Below are 23278 nucleotides of genomic sequence, written 5' to 3'. Positions count from 1 at the left end.
GAGCTCGCATCAACGGTGTTTCCCTGCTCCGCATCGCAACCATCTCCCTCCTCTGGCTCAGAGACTGAGCCCATGCAGCTGGGAGGGATTCGCATCTCGACTAAGGAGAGGGAACGGAGGATCACCAACCGCCTGTGCCTCTATTGCGGAGTTGCTGGACATTTTGTTAATTCATGTCCAGTAAAAGCCAGAGCTCATCAGTAAGCGGAGGGCTACAGGTGAGCGCAACTACTCAAGTCTCTCCATCAAAATCCTGTACTACTTTGTCGGTCCATCTACGCTGGACCGGTTCGGGTGCTACATGTAGTGCCTTGATAGACTCTGGGGCTGAGGGTTGTTTCATGGACGAAGCATGGGTTCGGAAACATGACATTCCTTTCAGAGAGTTAGAGAAGCCTACGCCCATGTTCGCCTTAGATGGTAGTCATCTTCCCAGTATCAGATTTGAGACACTACCTTTAACCCTCACAGTATCTGGTAACCACAGTGAGACTATTTCTTTTTTGATTTTTCGTTCACCGTTTACACCTGTTGTTTTGGGTCATCCCTGGCTAGTATGTCATAATCCTTCTATTAATTGGTCTAGTAATTCTATCCTATCCTGGAACGTTTCTTGTCATGTGAAGTGTTTAATGTCTGCCATCCCTCCCGTTTCTTCTGTCCCTACTTCTCAGGAGGAACCTGGCGATTTGACAGGAGTGCCGGAGGAATATCATGATCTGCGCACGGTCTTCAGTCGGTCCCGAGCCAACTCCCTTCCTCCTCACCGGTCGTATGATTGTAGTATTGATCTCCTTCCGGGGACCACTCCTCCTCGGGGTAGACTATACTCTCTGTCGGCTCCCGAACGTAAGGCTCTCGAGGATTATTTGTCTGTGTCTAGTGACGCCGGTACCATAGTGCCTTCTTCCTCTCCGGCCGGGGCGGGGTTCTTTTTTGTTAAGAAGAAGGACGGTACTCTGCGCCCCTGCGTGGATTATCGAGGGCTGAATGACATAACGGTTAAGAATCGTTATCCGCTTCCCCTTATGTCATCAGCCTTCGAGATTCTGCAGGGAGCCAGGTGCTTTACTAAGTTGGACCTTCGTAACGCTTACCATCTCGTGCGCATCAGAGAGGGGGACGAGTGGAAAACGGCGTTTAACACTCCGTTAGGGCATTTTGAGTACCGGGTTCTGCCGTTTGGTCTCGCCAATGCGCCAGCTGTTTTTCAGGCATTAGTTAATGATGTTCTGAGAGACATGCTGAACATCTTTGTTTTTGTCTATCTTGACGATATCCTGATTTTTTCTCCGTCACTCGAGATTCATGTTCAGCACGTTCGACGTGTTCTACAGCGCCTTTTAGAGAATTGTCTCTACGTAAAGGCTGAGAAGTGCTCTTTTCATGTCTCCTCCGTTACTTTTCTCGGTTCCGTTATTTCCGCTGAAGGCATTCAGATGGATTCCGCTAAGGTCCAAGCTGTCAGTGATTGGCCCGTTCCAAGGTCACGTGTCGAGTTGCAGCGCTTTTTAGGTTTCGCTAATTTCTATCGGCGTTTCATTCGTAATTTCGGTCAAGTTGCTGCCCCTCTCACAGCTCTTACTTCTGTCAAGACGTGTTTTAAGTGGTCCGGTTCCGCCCAGGGAGCTTTTGATCTTCTAAAAGAACGTTTTACGTCCGCTCCTATCCTCGTTACTCCTGACGTCACTAGACAATTCATTGTCGAGGTTGACGCTTCAGAGGTAGGCGTGGGAGCCATTCTATCCCAGCGCTTCCAGTCTGACGATAAGGTTCATCCTTGCGCTTATTTTTCTCATCGCCTGTCGCCATCTGAGCGCAACTATGATGTGGGTAACCGTGAACTGCTCGCCATCCGCTTAGCCCTAGGCAAATGGCGACAGTGGTTGGAGGGGGCGACCGTTCCTTTTGTCGTTTGGACAGACCATAAGAACCTTGAGTACATCCGTTCTGCCAAACGACTTAATGCCCGTCAAGCTCGTTGGGCGTTGTTTTTCGCTCGTTTCGAGTTTGTGATTTCTTACCGTCCGGGTAGCAAGAACACCAAGCCTGATGCCTTATCCCGTCTGTTTAGTTCTTCTGTGGCTTCTACTGATCCCGAGGGGATTCTTCCTTATGGGCGTGTTGTCGGGTTAACAGTCTGGGGAATTGAAAGACAGGTTAAGCAAGCACTCACGCACACTGCGTCGCCGCGCGCTTGTCCTAGTAACCTCCTTTTCGTTCCTGTTTCCACTCGTCTGGCTGTTCTTCAGTGGGCTCACTCTGCCAAGTTAGCTGGTCATCCCGGTGTTCGAGGCACTCTTGCGTCTATTCGCCAGCGCTTTTGGTGGCCGACTCAGGAGCGTGACACGCGCCGTTTCGTGGCTGCTTGTTCGGACTGCGCGCAGACTAAGTCGGGTAACTCTCCTCCTGCCGGTCGTCTCAGACCGCTCCCCATTCCTTCTCGACCATGGTCTCACATCGCCCTAGACTTCATTACCGGTCTGCCTTTGTCTGCGGGGAAGACTGTGATTCTTACGGTTGTCGATAGGTTCTCTAAGGCGGCACATTTCATTCCCCTCGCTAAACTTCCTTCCGCTAAGGAGACGGCACAAATCATTATCGAGAATGTGTTCAGAATTCATGGCCTCCCGTTAGACGCCGTTTCAGACAGAGGCCCGCAATTCACGTCACAGTTTTGGAGGGAGTTCTGTCGTTTGATTGGTGCGTCCGTCAGTCTCTCTTCCGGGTTTCATCCCCAGTCTAACGGTCAAGCAGAGAGGGCCAATCAGACGATTGGTCGCATACTACGCAGCCTTTCTTTCAGAAACCCTGCGTCTTGGGCAGAACAGCTCCCCTGGGCAGAATACGCTCACAATTCGCTTCCTTCGTCTGCTACCGGGTTATCTCCGTTTCAGAGTAGTCTGGGTTACCAGCCTCCTCTGTTCTCATCCCAGCTTGCCGAGTCCAGCGTTCCCTCCGCTCAAGCGTTTGTCCAACGTTGTGAGCGCACCTGGAGGAGGGTGAGGTCTGCACTTTGCCGTTACAGGGCACAGACTGTGAGAGCCGCCAATAAACGCAGGATTAAGAGTCCAAGGTATTGTTGCGGCCAGAGAGTGTGGCTTTCCACTCGCAACCTTCCTCTTACGACAGCTTCTCGTAAGTTGACTCCGCGGTTCATTGGTCCGTTCCATGTCTCCCAGGTCGTCAATCCTGTCGCTGTGCGACTGCTTCTTCCGCGACATCTTCGTCGCGTCCATCCTGTCTTCCATGTCTCCTGTGTCAAGCCCTTTCTTCGCACCCCGTTCGTCTTCCCTCCCCCTCCCGTCCTTGTCGAGAGCGCACCTATTTACAAGGTACATAAGATCATGGACATGCGTTCTCGGGGACGGGGTCACCAATACTTAGTGGATTGGGAGGGTTACGGTCCTGAGGAGAGGAGTTGGGTTCCGTCTCGGGACGTGCTGGACCGTTCACTCATTGATGATTTCCTCCGTTGCCGCCAGGATTCCTCCTCGAGTGCGCCAGGAGGCGCTCGGTGAGTGGGGGGTACTGTCATGTTTTGTCATTGATTATCATGCCTTGTCCCTGTTCTTCTCCTTCTATTCGTTTCCCTCTGCTGGTCTTATTAGGTTCTTTCCCTCTTTCTATCCCTCTCTCTCCCCCTCCCTCTCTCACTCTCCCGCTCTCTCTTCTCTCTATCGTTCCGTTCCTGCTCCCAGCTGTTCCTATTCCCCTAATCAATCATTTAGTCTTCCCACACCTGTTCCCGATCCTTTTCCCTGATTAGAGTCCCTATTTCTCTCCTTGTTATTCGTTTCTGCCCTGTCGGTTCCTTGTCTAGAATTCACCGTGCTGTGTTTGTGTATCGCCCTGTCGTGTCGTGTTTCCCTCAGATGCTGCGTGGTGAGCAGGTGTCTGAGTCTGTTTGGTTCAAGTGCCTTCCCGAGGCAACCTGCTGTTCACCTGCTGTTCAAGATCGAGTCTCCAGTTTGTCCTCGTCATTTCGAGTGAAAGTTGTGTTTTTTTGATTGTATTTACTTTACTGGATTAAAGACTCTGTTTTCGCCAAGTCGCTTTTGGGTCCTCTTTCACCTGCATGACAAATTGGTGTTAACAGCCCATCTGTAAATATCCCACCCAACTACCTCATCCCCATATTGTAATTTATTGTTTTGCTCCTTTGCACCCCAGTATCTCTACTTGCACATTCATCTTCTGCACATCTATCACTCCAGTGTTAATGCTAAATTGTATTTATTTCACCACTATGGCCTATTTATTGCCTTTCCTCCCTAATCTTACTACATTTGCACCCACTGTATATAGATATTTCTATTGTGTTATTGACTGTACGTTTGTTTATTCCATGTGTAACTCTGTGTTGTTGTTTGTGTTGCACTGCTTTGCTTTATCTTGGCCAAGTCGCAGTTGTAAATGAGAACGTGTTCTCAACTGGCCTACCTGGTTAAATAAAGGTAAAATAAAAATAAATAAATACAAGTTAAACTTATTTTTATTTTATTAAAATGTAAGCGTATATAGCCTTTAAGGGGAGGTAGCCTATAGACTGGTCCCAGGTCAGTTTGTGCTCTTGCACTCTAAAAGAAAAGGTTCCTGGAGAATCCTTTAGGGGTACTTCAAATTGAAACTGTGGGGGAACCCCTATAAATTATTCAAATAATCTATTTTGATGGATCCTCAAAGAACCTTTTGGGGTTCATTTTTTTAACCCCCCCCCCCCCAATATTATGAATAATAATATGCGTAACAATAACAACAATAACACAATATTTTAGTTGTCAGTGTTTATTATGATTTTAGTGGCAAAGCAGAATTAAAAAATCTAAATATGAGGTGAAGTCCCAGCAAAGTCCCAAGTCCAATAGGTACTGTATATCCTCTGGCGTATTGATGTTAATGTGTCGACGTTCTCCATATCTATGTGCAGTGGCAAGAAAAAGTATGTGAATTACCTGGATTTCTGCATACATTTTTAATCAAATTTGATCTGATCTTCATCTTAGTCACACCAATAGACAAACACAGTGTGCTTAAATAAACTAATGACACACTAATTATTGTATTTTTCTTGTCTATATTTAATACATAATTTAAACATTCACAGTGTAGGTTGGAAAAATTATGTGAACTCCTAGGCTAATTACTTTTACAAAATCTAATTGGAGTCAGGAGTCAGCTAACCTGGAATCCAATCAATGAGATAGATTGGAGATGTTGGTTAGAGCTGACTTTGTGAGTTTGTCATTCACAAGAAACATTGCCTGGTGTGAACCAGGCCTCGAACAAAAGAGACCTCAGAAGACCTAAGATAAAGAATTGCTGACTTGTATAAAGCTGGAAAGGGTTACACAAGTGTCTCTAAAAGCCTTGATGTTCATCAGTCCACGGTAAGACCAATTCTATAGAAATGGAGAAAGTTCAGCACTGTTGCTACTCTCCATAGGAGTGGCCGTCCTGCAAAGATGACTGCAAGAGCACAGCGCAGAATGCTCAATGAGGTTAAGAAGAATCCTAGAGTGTCAGCTAAAGACTTACAGAAATCTCTGGAACATGCTAACTTCTCTGTTGAGGAGTCTATGATACGTCAAACACTAAACAAGAATGGTGTTCATGGGAGGACGCCACGGAAGAAGCCACTGCTGTCCAAAACAAACATTGCTGCACGTCTGAAATTCGCAAAAGAGCACCTAGATGTTTCACTGCGCTTCTGGCAAAATATTTTGTGGACAGATTAAACTCAAGTTAAGTTGTTTTTTAAGGAACACACAACACTATGTGTAGAGACAAATAGCACAGCACACCGACATCAAAACCTCATCCCAACTGTAAAGTATGGTGGAGGGAGCATCATGGTTTGGGGCTGCTTTGCTGCCTCAGGGCCTGGACAGCTTGCTATCATCGACGGAAAAATGAATTCCCAAATTTATCAAGACATTTTGCAGGAGAATGTAAGGCTATCTGTCCGCCAATTGAAGCTCAACAGAAGTTGAGTGATGCAACAGGACAATGACCCCAAACAGAGAATGGCTTCAACAGAAGAAAAGATGCCTTTTAGAGTGGCCCAGTCAGTCTTGACCTCAACCCGATTAAAAATGCCTTGGCATGATCTCAAGCGAGCGGTTCACACCAGACATCCTAAGAATATTGCTGAACTGAAACAGTTTTGTAAAGAGGAATGGTCCAAAATTCCTCCTGACCGTTGTGCAGGTCTGATCCGCAACTACAGGAAACGTTTGGTTGAGGTTATTGCTGCCAAAGGAGGGTCAACCAGTTATTAAATCCAAGGGTTCACACACTTTTTCCACCCTGCACTGTGAATGTTTACACGGTGTGTTCAATAAAGACATGAAAACGTATAATTGTTTGTGTGTTATTAGTTTTAAGCAGACGGTGTTTGTCTATTGTTGTGAAGATCAGATCAAAGTTTATGACCAATTTTTGCAGGAATCCAGGTAATTCCAAAGGGTTCACATATTTCTTCTTGACACTGTATATACAGCCAGAATGATTTAGCAGTGAATGGTGATCGAACAAGTTTCCTGTTACATTCATCAGAGCTGTCGGGAGGTCTGTGAATCCCCAAAAATACTCATAATATAGATGATTAACAAAACATGCACACAACAGTATTCACACCTTGGTTTTTGTTGTGAATGTGAATGAAACAACTGTTTTGATAATGGTTTTCATACACATACCTTGTCCATAATGTAGAGGACTATGGGATATTCATTGAAGAGGTAAGGGAGGAGAATGGTACATGTGACCTGCATTACATACCAATACCAATTGACATACCTGTGTATGTCTCCTCGTCTGTATACCTGCAGACATGGTCACAAAAGTGAGCAGTTCAGTCATCTGCACCCAATACAGCCAGCCTTCAACACATTCTTATAGCCTACATATTCTTACCTCTTGGTTGATTGATATCCATTGAATTGTGTCCATTTTCTGTTAAGGATCGGTGTCCCGTCCTCGGGACGGTTGAGCTAACGTAGGCTAATGTGATTAGCATGAGGTTGTAAGAAACAAAAGAAATCCCCAGGACATAGACATATCTGATAGTGGCAGAAATCTTAAATTCTTGTTAAACTAACTGCGCTGTCCAATTTATAGTAGCTACTACGGTGAAAGAATACCATCCTATTGTTAATGGAGAGAGTACAATTATGAACTTGGAAATGTATGAATACACCAATTGGGCACATTTGGGCAGTCTTGATACAACATTTTGAATAGATATGCAACAGTTCATTGGATCACTCAAAAACTTTGCACATACACTGCTGCCATCTGGTGGCCAATGCCTAAATTGAACCTGGGCTAGAATAATTCATTATGGCCTTTCTCTTGCATTTCGAAGATGATGGTACAACAAAAATACAAAGAAACTGGTAGTTTTGTCTTTGTATTATCTTGTACCAGATCTAATGTGCTATATTCTCCCACACTACATTCACATTTACACAAACTTCAAAGTGTTTCCTTTCAAATCGCATATCCTTGCATCGGGCCTTGAGCTACATACAGGCAGTATATTTGGGTGTAGTTTTAGGCAAAAATGTTAAAAAGGGTCCGATCCTTAGAAAGATTTGCACAAATATGAAAAGATAGATGTTGTCACCATAAAACAATATTAATTTATATAATACAAGGGACAAACCTTACCTTAAATTGAGGAGACTTTACATTTTTCAGTTTAAGTGTCTTCACCTGCTGTCATTTCGAATTCAAATCCAAATGTTTCCATTGGGCAGTTAGGTTCCTGCAAGAACCCCCACCAACTAAGGAGGCTTCTCGATTAACCCCACTTCCTATCGGGTTCTTGGAATAACCTTTTGGGGGCCATTTTCAGTGACAATAACCTGAAGGTCCTTATATCTTTGAGGATCTTAGAAGAACCTTTGTTGAACCCCTCATTTTTAGTGTGCCACCTCCATTGCTGTTAATGTCATGCACACTCGTCTGTTTTCGTATAAAGTTCATTTGTTTTGTATCCGGTAGCCAATTTATTTGTTCATCTATTTCTAGTATTTCTAGTATTATTTTAAATGGTTTTAAACCTAGTAGTTATGTTATCGTATAGACCTATAGTTATTATCGTGGTTGTATCATCCATGTAGTAGGCCTAGCATTCCCCGGATTTAGTGGCTTCATGGTGTGGCATAAACTCGGATAATCTGAGGATTACACCGGCTCATTTACACCCACGACCCCTGAACCAACGTTCCCCAGTCCGCGTCAACTCAATCCATTTCCAGTGGAGAGAGAGCCAGCTATGACACCGTTTCTGCCGTGTTCCCAAATCCACAGTGCATAATATACCCACCCGGCACAGATGTCAGTTCAACTTCGATTTTTTTATTTACATTTGGTTGTGTTGTCAATTGACGTGAATTCAAAGTGAAATCAACCAAAAAATGTCACCATGTCATTGGATTTAGATGCAAAGTTGGATGAAAAAAATACGAAATTCCTAATGTTGGATACTTTTTTCAAATCTAAGCAGTTTTCCACGTTAATTGATCGTCATCACGTTGCATTTTTTGATTAACATGACGTGAAAACAACGTTGACTAGACCCGTTTTTGCTATGTGTGTAGGACTGCAGATGGTCATATTAGGCTAAATCAAAATGCATGCAATCGAAAAATATATATATACATGAACCATATCATTTAATAGAATAAACGATCAACCACATATAGGTACACAATAAATAGTCATTATGATTTTAATATAAAGTAGCCTGATAACTGCGCAGTAAATATGAAAATATGTACGGGAAATGACAGCTATAACAGTCAATTTCTCCCTCGTGAAAATAGGCCACCGGTGTGCTCACCATGGTGGGGAAACTATAGCCAATTCTGCCAGTCCATATTTCTGAACAACCACGTCAAATTTTGGTTAGGTCTCTTGATATGCCTACCCCAATTGTTCGTTTATGGAAAACACATGTATTGTAAACAACGTATTAATACGAGTTCATTATTATTCATAAAGGAATTTCCTCAGGATGAATATGAAAACCTTAACGCACATTAAACACATTTTTTAAAGTCATATAGATGGGGCAAAAAAAAAAAAACAAGAAAACCTCCGTTATGGACATTTACTCATACAACAAATTCGATCGAGGTTATAATTTTGATTGCGGGGGGTACCTAGCTTATATCGCCTCATCAAATGAATCATTAAAATAGTAGTATCTATGCCTGTCAAAATTAAAAACCTATAAGAAACTTGCAACCCAAAATATAGGTTTCAATTATAGCCTAATAGTTACATGTTTACCTGTGTTAAGAATATTTGTTTTTGTCGATAAATAAAATATACATGTAAATATGTTAAAGACTATGGGCCTATATCAGGTCTATAGAGACGAGGACAGGAACACATCTCAGCAAAGCTCTAGCCAGGGGTACATAAACAGTTAATTGTGTCCGTCTTTTCATTGATTCTGATGGGCAGGAGGTTCCAGCGACCATGCAGACCCTCTACTTCCTCCGTATAGCCCGTGGCCTCGTCAGACAATTCCCTTTTATTATCAATTAATGTGCCACCGTCGGGTTGTACCCTGCACTATCGTCATTTAGTTTAGGCCTTGTATGGATTTAAGGCATTATGATCACCAGCAGCAGACACGGTTCGGATACAACCTATTGGTTTACTTCAAATGTATGTCTTACACAGAGAAGGAGTAACCTGCCAGTAGCTGTTGACAGACGCCGTAATCAAAAAGGAGAAGTGATGCCTCGCTTCCTCTATACCTCAAATCAATGGCCCTAACCAAGGCCCACTTCAATCCATGACGAATAGACTCTGGTGTTAATACAGGTCCTCTCGTGTTCCTCGTAGAAAATCAATAAGACGACTGAACTGCCTGCATTCACCTTCACTACTCCACAGGTCTGGTGAGAGACGCGCAGCCACCAACATGTGTATTGCGGGATCAACGACGAAACTGTATCGAAATAGGAAAAGGCAATGGGAAGTAAGAAATATGTCATCGTTGCAACTTGTATCTGTTATTTCTGTTCAGTTAATATATTTCATTACAGCCTTCTGTATTTTCATGGAGATCGGACAATGTCAAGGATACAAAATGGAGGTTAGAAAATAGGGACTCCGGGCACTTTTTCAAAGCCTGTGGGGCGGCAGGTAGCCTAGTGGTTAGAGTGTTGTGCCAGTTACCGAAAGGTTGCTAGCTTGAATCCCCAAGATGGTAAGGTAAAAATATTTCGTTCTGCCCCTGAACAAGGCTGATAACCCACTGTTCCTAGGCCGCAACTGTAAATAAGAATGTTCTTAACAGACTTGCCTGGTTAAATAAAATAAACACTAGGTCAAGTGAATTGTCCAAACAGGTCAAATACAAGGTTTAGAAATGTATGCTCTGATATTGCACTAAATTAACTCTGTCGGAAAGCAGTCGGGGTTATGGTGTTAAATTATCCTGCCCCCAAGGGATTGACAGGACCAACCAATAAAAACACAGGAATGGGGGGTGGGCAGCAAGACCAAAAAATTTTGACGCAGGGAAGAGAGCGTCACAGACTTATCCAAACGAACATTAAACTTTCACTGGCGAGCGCGAGGATGATCTGAGGGAGTGCTTTCCGAAGTTTCAGATGGTCTGATTCTGAACGGAGGATGACAATGGAGCCAACCGCAGTTGCTTTTTGGCACAAACTGGCTGTTTAATCTCGTTATTTAATTTCCATCCTGTCCAGCCATCCCACGGTCTGAGTAAACGGTGGAGATGGAGCGCGCACTCAGCGCCCCAAGCCCTCCTGTCAAAGTGGTCCAGCACGAACCCATCAGCTTCGGCATCGACCAGATACTTAGGAGCGGTGCTGACTCAGAGAGCCGCCGGACCAGCAGTGGAGACGGTTACCTTTTGGGGAACCCGACCGGAGGGAGCGCAGCGTCCGATACCGCGCTGTCCATCTCCCTCTCGGGTATGGTACCACAGTTAGAGGATCCTGATTTGTACGGAGTGAAGCGCAGCCTGGGCAGCAGAGGAGTGATCCGGGTGCCCGCTCACAGACCGTTGACGGTCGAGGGACCGCCGCATGTGGGGAGCGCTGTGCCCGGGTATGGAGGCCTGTGTTTCCCGTTGGTCGGTTATAGGTTCGCCAAGGACAGGTTATCAGGTAACTTCCCGATAAAAAATGTTCCCGGTTTCACGTAATAGCAATTTTCAAAACATCTTGAAAACGTCTTATCTTACAATAAACGTGTAATAAGCTTCAAAAAAGTGAAAAGCTAAATAATAACGATAACGATACGGCAATAAAAACAACAATAATACAGATTATGCGAACAATAAAATAACAAAGCATTTTGATAACAATTAATTCAATCTCCAACCTTTTACGCATTAAAACGTAAGAAAATGTAGGCTTCACCCACTTGTGCAATTTTACTGAAATTGTAGCCTATTTCCTTATTTCAATTAATACTTATAGCAACGGAAACCACGTGTAAATATTGAATAGACCTATACAAATAAAATGTAGACAAAAAACACAATTGCTACAATTATCAAATTATTACACCCAAGAGTTTATACAATCTGATAAAGACAAATGAAAACCTTCTCGCGAAGAGTAGTAAGCCGTAGTGTGAATGTTAGGTAATAATGCTATTGATCTCAAATACAGGCCTATTCCATTTGTAATAGCCTGATTCGGCACCCAGAGCCAAACCCAACATGACCGACTTCCTGTATTCACCATGTAATGTCATTGTTGCTCACGCAAGAGGAAGCCTAACTTTAATATCCAGACAGAAATGATGGCTTTATCCCTAGAGAATAAACGATTAAAATCAGGTTAAAAATTGAATATTTGCAAATTGCAGATGGATGAGTCGACGTAGGCCCAAACAGAAACGCCCAGTTTTATGCAGGCGCCAAATCAACCAAATCAACCTCTTCTAACTAGACTAATAATGAATATAACCGTTTTCTACTGAGGATCAGACAATACTCCAGAATCTATGAACTGTACAACAACCCAGTTGGAGTCTTTCCTACCACAGAGGACAAAACACCCATCACTCATCCACCGTGTGAACTCATCCTCCAGTCTGCTGTTCTGCTCCCTCCTTCAGCTCTCGTGCCATTCACGGTGACCCGGCGGATAGGTCATCCATACCAGAACCGCACACCACCCAAACGGAAAAAGCCTCGGACATCCTTCTCCCGTGTGCAGATTTGTGAGTTGGAGAAGCGCTTCCACCGGCAGAAGTACCTTGCGAGCGCGGAGCGGGCCACCCTCGCCAAGAGCCTGAAGATGACAGACGCGCAGGTCAAGACCTGGTTCCAGAACCGCAGGACCAAGTGGAGGTCAGTTTATCAATTTTACCGTTTACATGTTTAGTCATACCTTAAAGTAAATGTCCATTGAAAATCTCAATGGATGATGTCTTCCTCGTGAGGAGAATGAGCTGGCCAATTAGCAGTCTACTCGCATGACGATGGTATATGCCCACACCGTTCTGTTGTTGGTGTATGCCCACACCGTTCTGTTGTTGGTGTATGCCCACACCATTCAGTTGTTTCGGTATACCCACACCATTCAGTTGTTTCAGTATACCCACACCATTCAGTTGTTTCGGTATACCCACACCATTCAGTTGTTTCAGTATACCCACACCATTCAGTTGTTTCGGTATACCCACACCATTCAGTTGTTTCGGTATACCCACACCATTCAGTTGTTTCGGTATACCCACACCATTCAGTTGTTTCGGTATACCCACACCATTCAGTTGTTTCAGTTGGTATACCCACACCATTCAGTTGTTTCAGTTGTTTCAGGTATACCCACACCATTCAGTTGTTTTGGTATACCCACACCATTCAGTTGTTTACCCACACCATTCAGTTGTTTCGGTATACCCACACCATTCAGTTGTTTCGGTATACCCACACCATTCAGTTGTTTCAGTATACCCACACCATTCAGTTGTTTTGGTATACCCACACCATTCAGTTGTTTCGGTATACCCACACCATTCAGTTGTTTTGGTATACCCACACCATTCAGTTGTTTCTGTATACCCACACCATTCATTTGTTTCAGTATACCCACACCATTCAGTTGTTTCAGTATACCCACACCATTCAGTTGTTTCGGTATACCCACACCATTCAGTTGTTTCGGTATACCCACACCATTCAGTTGTTTCGGTATACCCACACCATTCAGTTGTTTTGGTATACCCACACCATTCAGTTGTTTCGGTATACCCACACCATTCAGTTGTTTCGGTATACCCACACCATTCAGTTGTTTCGGTATACCCACACCATTCGGTATACCCACACCATTCAGTTGTTTCAGTATACCCACACCATACCCACACCATTCAGTTGTTTCAGTATACCCACACCATTCAGTTGTTTAGTACCCACACCATTCAGTTGTTTCGGTATACCCACACCATTCAGTTGTTTCGGTATACCCACACCATTCAGTTGTTTCGGTATACCCACACCATTCAGTTGTTTCGGTATACCCACACCATTCAGTTGTTTCGGTATACCCACACCATTCAGTTGTTTCTGTATACCCACACCATTCAGTTGTTTCAGTTGTATACCCACACCATTCAGTTGTTTCGGTATACCCACACCATTCAGTTGTTTCAGTATACCCACACCATTCAGTTGTTTTGGTATACCCACACCATTCAGTTGTTTCGGTATACCCACACCATTCAGTTGTTTCAGTATACCCACACCATTCAGTTGTTTCTGTATACCCACACCATTCAGTTGTTTCTGTATACCCACACCATTCAGTTGTTTCTGTATACCCAGTTGTTTCGGTATACCCACACCATTCAGTTGTTTCGGTATACCCACACCATTCAGTTGTTTCGGTATACCCACACCATTCAGTTGTTTCAGTATACCCACCATTCATTCAGTTGTTTTGGTATACCCACACCATTCAGTTGTTTCGTATACCCACACCATTCAGTTATACCCACACCATTCAGTTGTTTTGGTATACCCACACCATTCAGTTGTTTCAGTATACCCACACCATTCAGTTGTTTTGGTATACCCACACCATTCAGTTGTATACCCACACCATTCAGTTGTATACCCACACCATTCAGTTGTTTTTACCCACACCATTCAGTTGTTTCGGTATACCCACACCATTCAGTTGTTTCGGTATACCCACACCATTCAGTTGTTTCGGTATACCATTCAGTTGTTTGGTATACCCACACCATTCAGTTGTTTCGGTATACCCACACCATTCAGTTGTTTTTACCCACACCATTCAGTTGTTTCGGTATACCCACACCATTCAGTTGTTACGTTATACCCACACCATTCAGTTGTTGGAGGAAGCCAACATCATTTCAACACAGAAAAGCTACTGCCTTTAAAAGGTGCTACACATAGGATTTCTGTTGTTGTTGGATTTTTGCATTGTAATTTCAGTAAATGTCCGTATTAAATCTGCAGTAATAGTGAAATGAAAGTGTTTCATAGTCACTATCATTTCACTATTAGCAACATATCTATCATGAACATTTTCTGAAATTATACTAAATGAAAATATAAACACAACAGGTAAAGGGTTGGTCCTATTTCATGAACTGAAATAAAAGATCCCAGAAATCCTCCTCATGCCCAAAAAGGTTATTTCTTTCAAAAGTTGTGTGCAAATTTGTTTACATCCCTGTTAGTGAGCATTTCTCCTTTGCCAAGATAATCCATCCAACTGACAGGTGTGGCATATCAAGAAGCTGATTAAACAGTATGATCATTACACAGATGCACCTTGTGCTGGGGGACAATAAAAGGCCACTAAAATGTGCAGTATTATCACACAAGTTTTGAGGGAGCGTGCAATTGACATGCTGACTGCAGGAATGTCCACCAGAGCTGTTGCCAGGTAAATTTAATATACATTTCTCTACCATAAGCCACCTCCAAAGTAATTTTAGAGAATTTGGCAGTACATCCAAATGGCCTCACAACCACAGACCACATGTAAGCACACCAGCCCAGGACCTCTACATCCGGCTACTTCACCTGCAAGATTGTCTGAGACCTGCCACTCGGACAGCTGATGAAACTGTGGGTTTACACAAGCGATGAATTTCTGCACAAACTCAGAAATCGTCTCAGGGAAGCTCATCTGCGTGCTCGGTGTTCCCACCAGGGTCTTGACCTGACTGCAGTTTGGCATCATAACCCACTTAAGTGGGCAAATACTCACCTTTGATGGCCACTGGCACACTGGAGAAGTGTGCTCTTCATGGAGGAATCCTGGTTTCAACTATACCAGGCAGATGGCAGACAGCATGTATGGTGTCGTGTGGGCGAGCGGTTTGTGATTCACAACATTGACATCCGAGTGCCCCATGGTGGTGGTGGGGTTATGGTATGGGCAGGCATAAGCAACGGAAAGCAAACACATTTGCATTTTATTAAAGGTCATTTTAATGCAGAGAAACCGTGACGAGATCCTGAGGCCCGTTGTCGTGCCGTTCACCCGCCGCCATCACCACATGTTTCAGCAGGACATCCTGTTGCAAGGATCTGTACACAATTCCTGGAAGATGAAAATGTCACCGTTTTTCAAACGCCTGCTGCATACTCACCAGACATGTCACCCATTGGGCATGTTTGGGATGCTCTGGATCCACATGTACGACAGCGTGTTCTAGTTCCCGCCAATATCCAGCAACTTTGCACAGCCAATGAATAGAGGAGTGGGACAAGATTACACAGTCCACAATCAACAGCCTGATCAACTCTATATGAAAGAGATGCGTCTCGCTGCATGAGCCAAACAGTGGTCACCCCAGATACTGACTGGTTTTCTGATCCACGGCCATACTTTTTTTAAGGTACCTGTGACCAACAGATGCATATATGTATTCCCAGTCATGTGAAATCCATAGATTAGGGCCTAATGCATTTATTTCAATGGACTGATTTCCTCATGAACTATAACAGTAAAATCATTGAAATGATTGTGTTTATATTGTTGTTCAGTGTACAATGCAAAAAGTACAAGAAAATCCTATCTGTAACACGTTTAACCAGTGATGTAAAGTACCTACACTACCGTTTCAAAGTTTGGGGTCACTTAGAAATGTCCTTGTTTTTGAGAGAAAAATCACAGTTTTTTTTGTCCATTAAAATAACATCAAATTGATCAGAAATACAGTGTAGACATTGTTAATGTTGTAAATGACTATTGTAGCTGGAAATGGAAGATTTTTTATGGAATATCTAATTGATCAATTACATAGGCATACAGAGAACCATTATCAGCAACCATCACTCCTGTGTTCCAATGTTAGCTGATCCAAGTTTATAATTTTAACAGGCTAATTTATCATTAGAAAACCCGTTTGCAATTATGTGAGCAGTTTGATTGCTTCTTTAATCAGGGCAACAATTTTCAGCTGTGCTAACATAATTGCAAAAGCGTTTTCTAATGATCAATTAGCCTTTTAAACTGATAAACTTGGATTAGCTAACAAAACGTGTCATTGGAACACAGGAGTGATGGTTGCTGATAATGGACCTCTGTTCGCCTATGTAGATATTCCATTAAAAATCTGCCGTTTCCAGCTACAATAGTCTTTTACAACATTAACAATATCTACACTGTATTTCTGATCAATTTTGTTATTTTAATGGAACAAAAATGTGCTTTTCGTTGAAAAACAAGGACATTTCTAAGTGACCCCAATCTTTTGAACGGTAGTGTAGTTAAAAATACTTCAAAGGATAATTAAGTAATTTTGGGGGTATCTGTACATTACTTTACTATTTATATTTTTGACAACTTCATTCTTTTACTTCATTGCATTGCTAAATAATATTATGTACTTTTTACTCCATACATTTTCCCTCTTCACTCAAAAGTACTCGTTACATTTTGAATGCTTAGCAGGAGAAGACAATTGCCTAATTCACACTTATCAAGAGAACATCCCTGGTCATCCCTACTGCCTCTGATCTGGTGGACTCACTAAACACATGCTTCGTTTGAGAATGATGTCTGATGGTTGCTGCGTGCCCCTGGCTATCCGTAATGAAAACAATGAAAAATGGTGCCGTCTGGTTTGCTTAATATAAGGAATTTGAAATGATTTATACTTTTACTTTTCATACCTAAGTATATTTAAACCCAAATACTCTTTAGACATTTACTCAAGTAGGAATTTACACGGTGACTTTCATTTTTACTTGAGTCATTTTCGATTAATGCATGTTTACTTTTACTCAATTAATCTGGGGACAAGGTTAGTTTTAAACTATAGGCCTGAATTGAGACTGTTGAGACTAATTGTTTTCTGGTAGTGTGAAAGCTGCGACACTGGATTTTGGGGGATTTTTGCAGTGCCTTCAGAAATGATTCACAAAGTGGGGTTAAAATTGATTTAATTGTCATTTTTATCAATGATCTACACAAAATACTCTGTCATGTGAAAGTGGAAGAAACATTTCAACATTTGCCAAAAAAGTATGAAAAATAAAAGACTAATATATCTTGAATAGATAAGTATTCAACCCCCATGTTAGGATCACCTTTGGCAGCGATTACAGCTGTGAGTCTTACTGCTTGACTGAGGGACCTTACATCTGCTTGTACTGTATGTGTGGGGTACAGAGATGATGTAGTCATTGAAAAATCACGTTAAACACTATTCCATGCAACTTATTATGTGATTTGTTAAGCAAATGTTTGCTCCTTATCTTATTTAGGCTTGGCATAACAAAGGGGTTGAATATTTATCGACTCAAGACATCTCAGCTTTTCTTTTTTTATACATTTGTAAAAATGTAAAAAACGTAATTTCACGTTGACATTCTGGGGTATTGTGTGTAGGCCAGTGACAAACAAAATCGCAATTTAATCCATTTTAATTTCAGGCTGTAACACAATGAAATGTGGAAAAAGTCAAGGGGTGTGAATACTTTCTGTAGGCACTGTATAATTGCTGATGATTTTAAACTATAGGTCTTGAGTCAACAATTATTCAACCCATTTTTTATGGCAAGCCTAAGTAAGTTCGGGAGTAAACATGTTTATCCAGACTCATTGCAGGTAAGAAAACAAAGGTCCGTGGGCGTGGTGTAGAATTTGGCCGAATTAAGGAGCCAGAGTAGCCAGGCAAGCTGTCAGCATGGCCACTGCTCTTTAAATATGTCACTCATTGCTTCAAGTCACACCCTGCCACCCCCACCAAATGGAGCAAATGTACCTCAAAGTCTGCTCAAGAATGCTGAAGAAAGTTTTGATGAAACATGTCGTTCATTATGCAACATAGCGAACGTTCAATCGAACTGAACAGCTCGCTGGTAGATCCCTAATTCCTCTGCCCAAAAATGATTGGACTATCCTGTAGGCCTACCAGAATAAGTCAGGAGAAAACAGGATGGTCAAATCAGCCCAAGTGTCACACCTGCTCCCGCTTCCACTCTCTGGTGCTCGAGGGCGCCAGGCTGCCCTTCATTACGCACACCTGTCACCATCATTACTCGCATCTGCACTCATTAGACTCACCTGGACTCCTTCATGTTTGTTGATTCCCCCTCTATATCTGTCTGTTCCTCAGTTGGTTCCCCGTGTCCGCATTATTGTCGTCATGTCGTTTTATTCCACCGTCCAGGATCTGTTCTTGTTTTGTTTGATGTCTGTTTTCCATTAAATGTTCTCTCCCTGTACTTGCTTCTCGTCTCCAGCGTCGGTCCTTACAGAATGCTGACACCAATATTTGAGGGAGTTCTTGTTTTAGTTTTTTGGTGGTGACGTCGGATCCGGGTGCCAATGCTGATGGAACCAGGGGTGCCTCAGCTGGCTCGTCGGGCTCCAAAGGTTTCCTTGCCTCATCCGGCTCGGCAGGCTCCCATGTCTCAGCTGGATCGTTAGGCTCCCACTCCTAAGCCTCGGCCCGGCCTGTCAGGCTCGCCCAGGTGGGATGCCGGGTGGGGCCCATGGGGGGGGGGGGTACTGTCACACTTTCTCCCCCTTCTCCCGCCTTCTCCCCTCTCTGAGCTTGAGAGAGCCAGGCTGCCCTTCATTACGCACACCTGTCACCATCATTACGTGCATCTGCTCTAATTAGACTCACCTGGACTCCTTCATGTTTGTTGATTCCCCCTCTATATCTGTCTGTTCCTCAGTTGGTTCCCCGTGTCAGCATTATTGCCGTCATGTCATTTCATTGCCTCGTCCAGGATCTGTTCTTGTTTTGTTTGATGTCTGTTGTCCATTAAATGTTCACTCCCTGTACTTGCTTCTTGTCTCCAGCGTCAGTCACCAAGTCTGTTTGGCCTAGACCTAAAGTTTATCAAGTCATCTGCAATTATACAGTGCCTTCAGAAAAATTAAGCTGTAGGCCTAGATGCCTAAGGAAAGTTGAGATGGTATATAAACATCCACTAGGCTACATAAGTTTGACCATTGGTGAATTTCAACATATTAGAAGTATTCTATGTTCATAATTACATTGTAAGCAAGTAGGCCTAATCTCTATCTTTCTCTGTTTTAGGAGACAGACAGCAGAGGAGCGGGAGGCTGAGCGTCAACAGGCCAATCGGCTGATCCTACAGCTGCAGGCCGACGCCCTCCACAAGTCCTTTAACGAATCTGCAGGTTTCGACCCGCTGTGCTCACATAACTCCTCCTTGTATGCCCTGCAGAACCTCCAGCCCTGGGCCGAGGAGAGGGAGTAGGAGGAACCTGCAACCCTGGGCCGAGGAGAGGGAGTAGGAGGAACCTGCAGCCCTGGGACGAGGAGAGGGAGTAGGAGGAACCTGCAACCCTGGGCCGAGGAGAGGGAGTAGGAGGAACCTGCAGCCCTGGGCCGAGGAGAGGGAGTAGGAGGAACCTGCAACCCTGGGCCGAGGAGAGGGAGTAGGAGGAACCTGCAACCCTGGGCCGAGGAGAGGGAGTAAGTCTCCCGTAACCACTGATCCAGGGTCACATATTTGTCCATCCTTCCCAACTGTTAAGATGAGGAATTGAATGATTTGAACCTAGCTCAGTTGGTAGTGGCAAAGTGGAGATTATGGACAGTGTGTGATGCCCCTTTGAGACTGTGTGGAGACAAGGTGCCGGATAGCCCTAATACTACACCCAACCCCTCATCCTTAGACCTAGATAGGACTCAATCTATCTACACTAGCCAAGCACCCTTCCAGGTGTTTTGACCCCTATCTGGCCTTATGTTATATCCCACACTGTGGCAGTGTTCGAGAGCGTCACATCCATAGTGCATTGTGGGTAAATGGTTACTGACTGACTGATCTACATATAAGAATGAGTAGTTATTTATGATGCAAGGTGATTTGTGGATCAGTCAGCCCTGTCGGCAGCAACGTGGAACAAGCTCTATGGTTAAAGACAGATTGTATATTCAAGTGACAGGGAACTGAGGGAAGGACAGGAGGAGCCACGTGTGAGAGGTAGAGGGGTACAGAAGAGAGGGAGGAAGTGGAGTGGTGGAAGAATGATGCATGTAATGTCGGTAAAGTGTGAAACTAAAACATCCTCAAATGTTCCATTTGTGACTCATTTCCTATGAGGATGTGGGTGTAAATGTATCGTCATTTGTACTTGGGATGTAGATATGTAAATACCGATATACACTCTTCACTTGAGAACCCTTCATTTGTTGCCTGTGGTGTTACAGACACGGATGGGAAGCTTCGTTTTACTCAAAGAAGACATAGCAAACATCACCATTTTTTCAGAGAAGTTTGTTAAATATCATTTTGCACCACATTTGAATACACTGATGTTTTCTGTGAGATAACTGTGAGGAAAGGGATTTTGTATTTTCTTGTCAGTAAGTCTTCACATTGATTAGGCTATTGTCATCTCTCATGGCTTTATTCCTGTATTCTCAGTGACAAGGTCTCTCTCTCTCTCTCTCTCTCTCTCTCTCTCTGGTCACAGTGAGTGGTTGGGTATTGTCTTGAGAGTTGTTACTGTACAGTCGTAATATCCCACATAAGAATACACTTCAAAATGGGACTTGCAATAACTTCCTACCACTGTATATTTCTATCATAGGCCACATAACATCCAATCCAGGCTCTGTGGGCGGGATGTCGTCTGGCCATGACTTAGATTGACAGACAAAGAGACCAACCACGACACAGATGAAAAGAGCTCATTGCAGACAGAAAGATAGAAGTCGCTCTGGATAAGAGTGTCTGCTAAATGACTTAAATGTAAATGTAAAACACTATGACACAAGTCACCACAACACCAAAAACATTGAATAACACTAACACACATTCTGTAGGAGTTCTGCATTTAGCAAGGTTAGGACTGACTTGGTTCAAATGTATTTTTCTTAAGTCAAATACCGATCAGATTAATTTTACAGATGAAAATGTATTGATTGTGTATTTGTTATTTGGTAGTCGATTGAGGATTCAATCCAAGGTATGTGTGTATGCCTTAATCTTTGTGTGTGTTTGTCAGTAGGTACACTAACAGGTGTGATATACACTCTCAGAGAGATCAGTAACCATAACAACATCAACAGAACAAGACAGAGAGGACTAGGGTGAAAGGTTACAGAGTCACAGGAAGTTCAAAAACAGGTACAGGGGTCAGAGGTCAATGGCAAGGGTCATATCCCAGCCCCTTGATGGTCACTGCCATGGTAACGTGATGGTGAGACACTGTGCCACACGACTGGTGTGTATAGCTGTTGTTGGGCAGCCGGTGTTGAGTACCTCTCATAACCATGGTGACAACAAAGTTTATTTGTGCCTCTTTTTTCCATTAAATGGCGGGCTGCTTTTCCTTCTCACAGCTCAAGCATCTCTTCCAATTCCTCCCGGTCTTTTCTCTCCTTTTCTCTGTGTGGTCTATATGACATTTTTGAAGAGCTGCAGGGACCTCATGATGTTTTCATCCTAAGAAAAGAAAGTATGGAAAAAAGGAGAGCTGATTTAATATCAGGTGGATAAAATGATACCTCTGAACTTGCAGTTCTCATAACCACCACGAGGGGGCAACAAAAACAGAGGAGAAGATAGCAAGGGACAGTAATGTGAACAGCAGAGAGTACAGAAAGCAAGACACCTCACATGCTTGTTTTTTCTGGTTGGGGCAGGGTTTTGACGGGCAAGAGGGAGGGAGTTTAGTCAACCAAAATCAGCTGCTGTCACAGTGATGCCTATGCTAAGCTAAGGACCCTGGGACTTAACACTTTCTTCTGCAACTGGATCCTGGACTTCCTGACAGGCTGCCCCCAGGTGGTAAGGGTAGGTAACAACACATCCGCAACGCTGATCCTCAACACAGGGGCCCCTCAGGGGTCCATGCTCAGTCCCCTCCTGTACTCCCTGTTCCCTCATGACTGCACTGCCAGGCACGACTCCAACACCATCATTAAGTTTGTCGATGACACAACAGTGGTAGGCCTGATCACCAACAACGACGAGACAGCCTTTAGGGAGGAGGTCAGAGACCTGGCCGTGTGGTGCCAGGACAACAACCTCTGCCTCAACGTGATCAAGACAAAGGAGATGATTGTGGACTACAGGAAAAGGAGGACCGAGCACACCCCCAACCTGTAGTGGAGCAGGTTGAGAGCTTCAAGTTCCTTGGTGTCCACATCACCAACAAACTATTATGGTCCAAGCACACCAAGACAGTCGTGAAGAGGGCACGACAAAACCTATTCCCCCTCAGGAGACTGAAATGATTTGTCATGGGTCCTCAGTTCCTCAAAAGGTTCTACAGCTGTACCATCGAGAGCATCTGGTTGCATCACTGCCTGGTATGGCAACTGTTTGGCCTCCGACCGCAAGGCACTACAGAGGGTAGTACGTACGGCCCAGTACATCACTGGGGCCAAGCTTCCTGCCATCCAGGACCTCTTTACCAGGCGGTGTCAGAGGAAGGCCCTAGAAATTGTCAGACTCCAGCCACTCTAGTCATAGAATGTTTTCTCTGCTACCGCACGGCAAGTGGTAACAGAGCTCCAAGTCTAGGTCCAAGAGGCTTCTAAACAGCTTCTACCCCCAAGCCATAAGACTCCTGAACATCTAATCAAATGACTACCCAGACTATTTGCGTTGCTACTCTCTGTTTATTATCTATGCATAGTCAGTTTAACTCTACCTACATGTACATATTACCTCAATTACCCTGACTAACTGGTGCCCCCACACATTGGAATACCGGTAACCCCTGTATGTAGCCTCACTATTGTTATTTTACTGCTGCTGTTTAAATATTTGTTA

At 43.7% G+C, this 23278-nt stretch overlaps 2 protein-coding genes across 4 annotated transcripts in view; one reads left to right on the top strand and one right to left on the bottom strand.

The window, feature by feature from the left end:
• Positions 1-10538: 10538 nt before the first annotated feature.
• LOC124011221 (T-cell leukemia homeobox protein 3-like) lies at positions 10539-21921 on the top strand. Its single transcript, XM_046324361.1, has 3 exons — positions 10539-11165; positions 12127-12361; positions 19561-21921. Exons 1-3 carry the CDS (start codon positions 10772-10774, stop codon positions 19742-19744), a joined length of 813 nt encoding a protein of 270 aa, XP_046180317.1. The 5' UTR covers positions 10539-10771; the 3' UTR covers positions 19745-21921.
• Positions 20711-23278, bottom strand: part of LOC124011222 (Kv channel-interacting protein 1-like) — an 82133-nt gene continuing 79565 nt past the window's right edge. For all 3 annotated transcript variants that reach the window (XM_046324362.1, XM_046324363.1, XM_046324364.1), the window contains one exon: positions 20711-21943. In XM_046324362.1, the coding sequence (XP_046180318.1) occupies positions 21896-21943 (48 nt within the window). In that variant the 3' untranslated portion in view covers positions 20711-21895. The remainder of the gene's footprint in view (positions 21944-23278) is intronic.

The sequence above is a fragment of the Oncorhynchus gorbuscha genome, linkage group LG23, assembly GCF_021184085.1.
Source record: "Oncorhynchus gorbuscha isolate QuinsamMale2020 ecotype Even-year linkage group LG23, OgorEven_v1.0, whole genome shotgun sequence".
In the NCBI taxonomy this organism is placed as follows: Eukaryota; Metazoa; Chordata; class Actinopteri; order Salmoniformes; family Salmonidae; genus Oncorhynchus; species Oncorhynchus gorbuscha.
The sequence above is the reverse complement of the archived record's forward strand: the minus strand, read 5'-3'. Positions and strand labels throughout refer to the sequence as shown.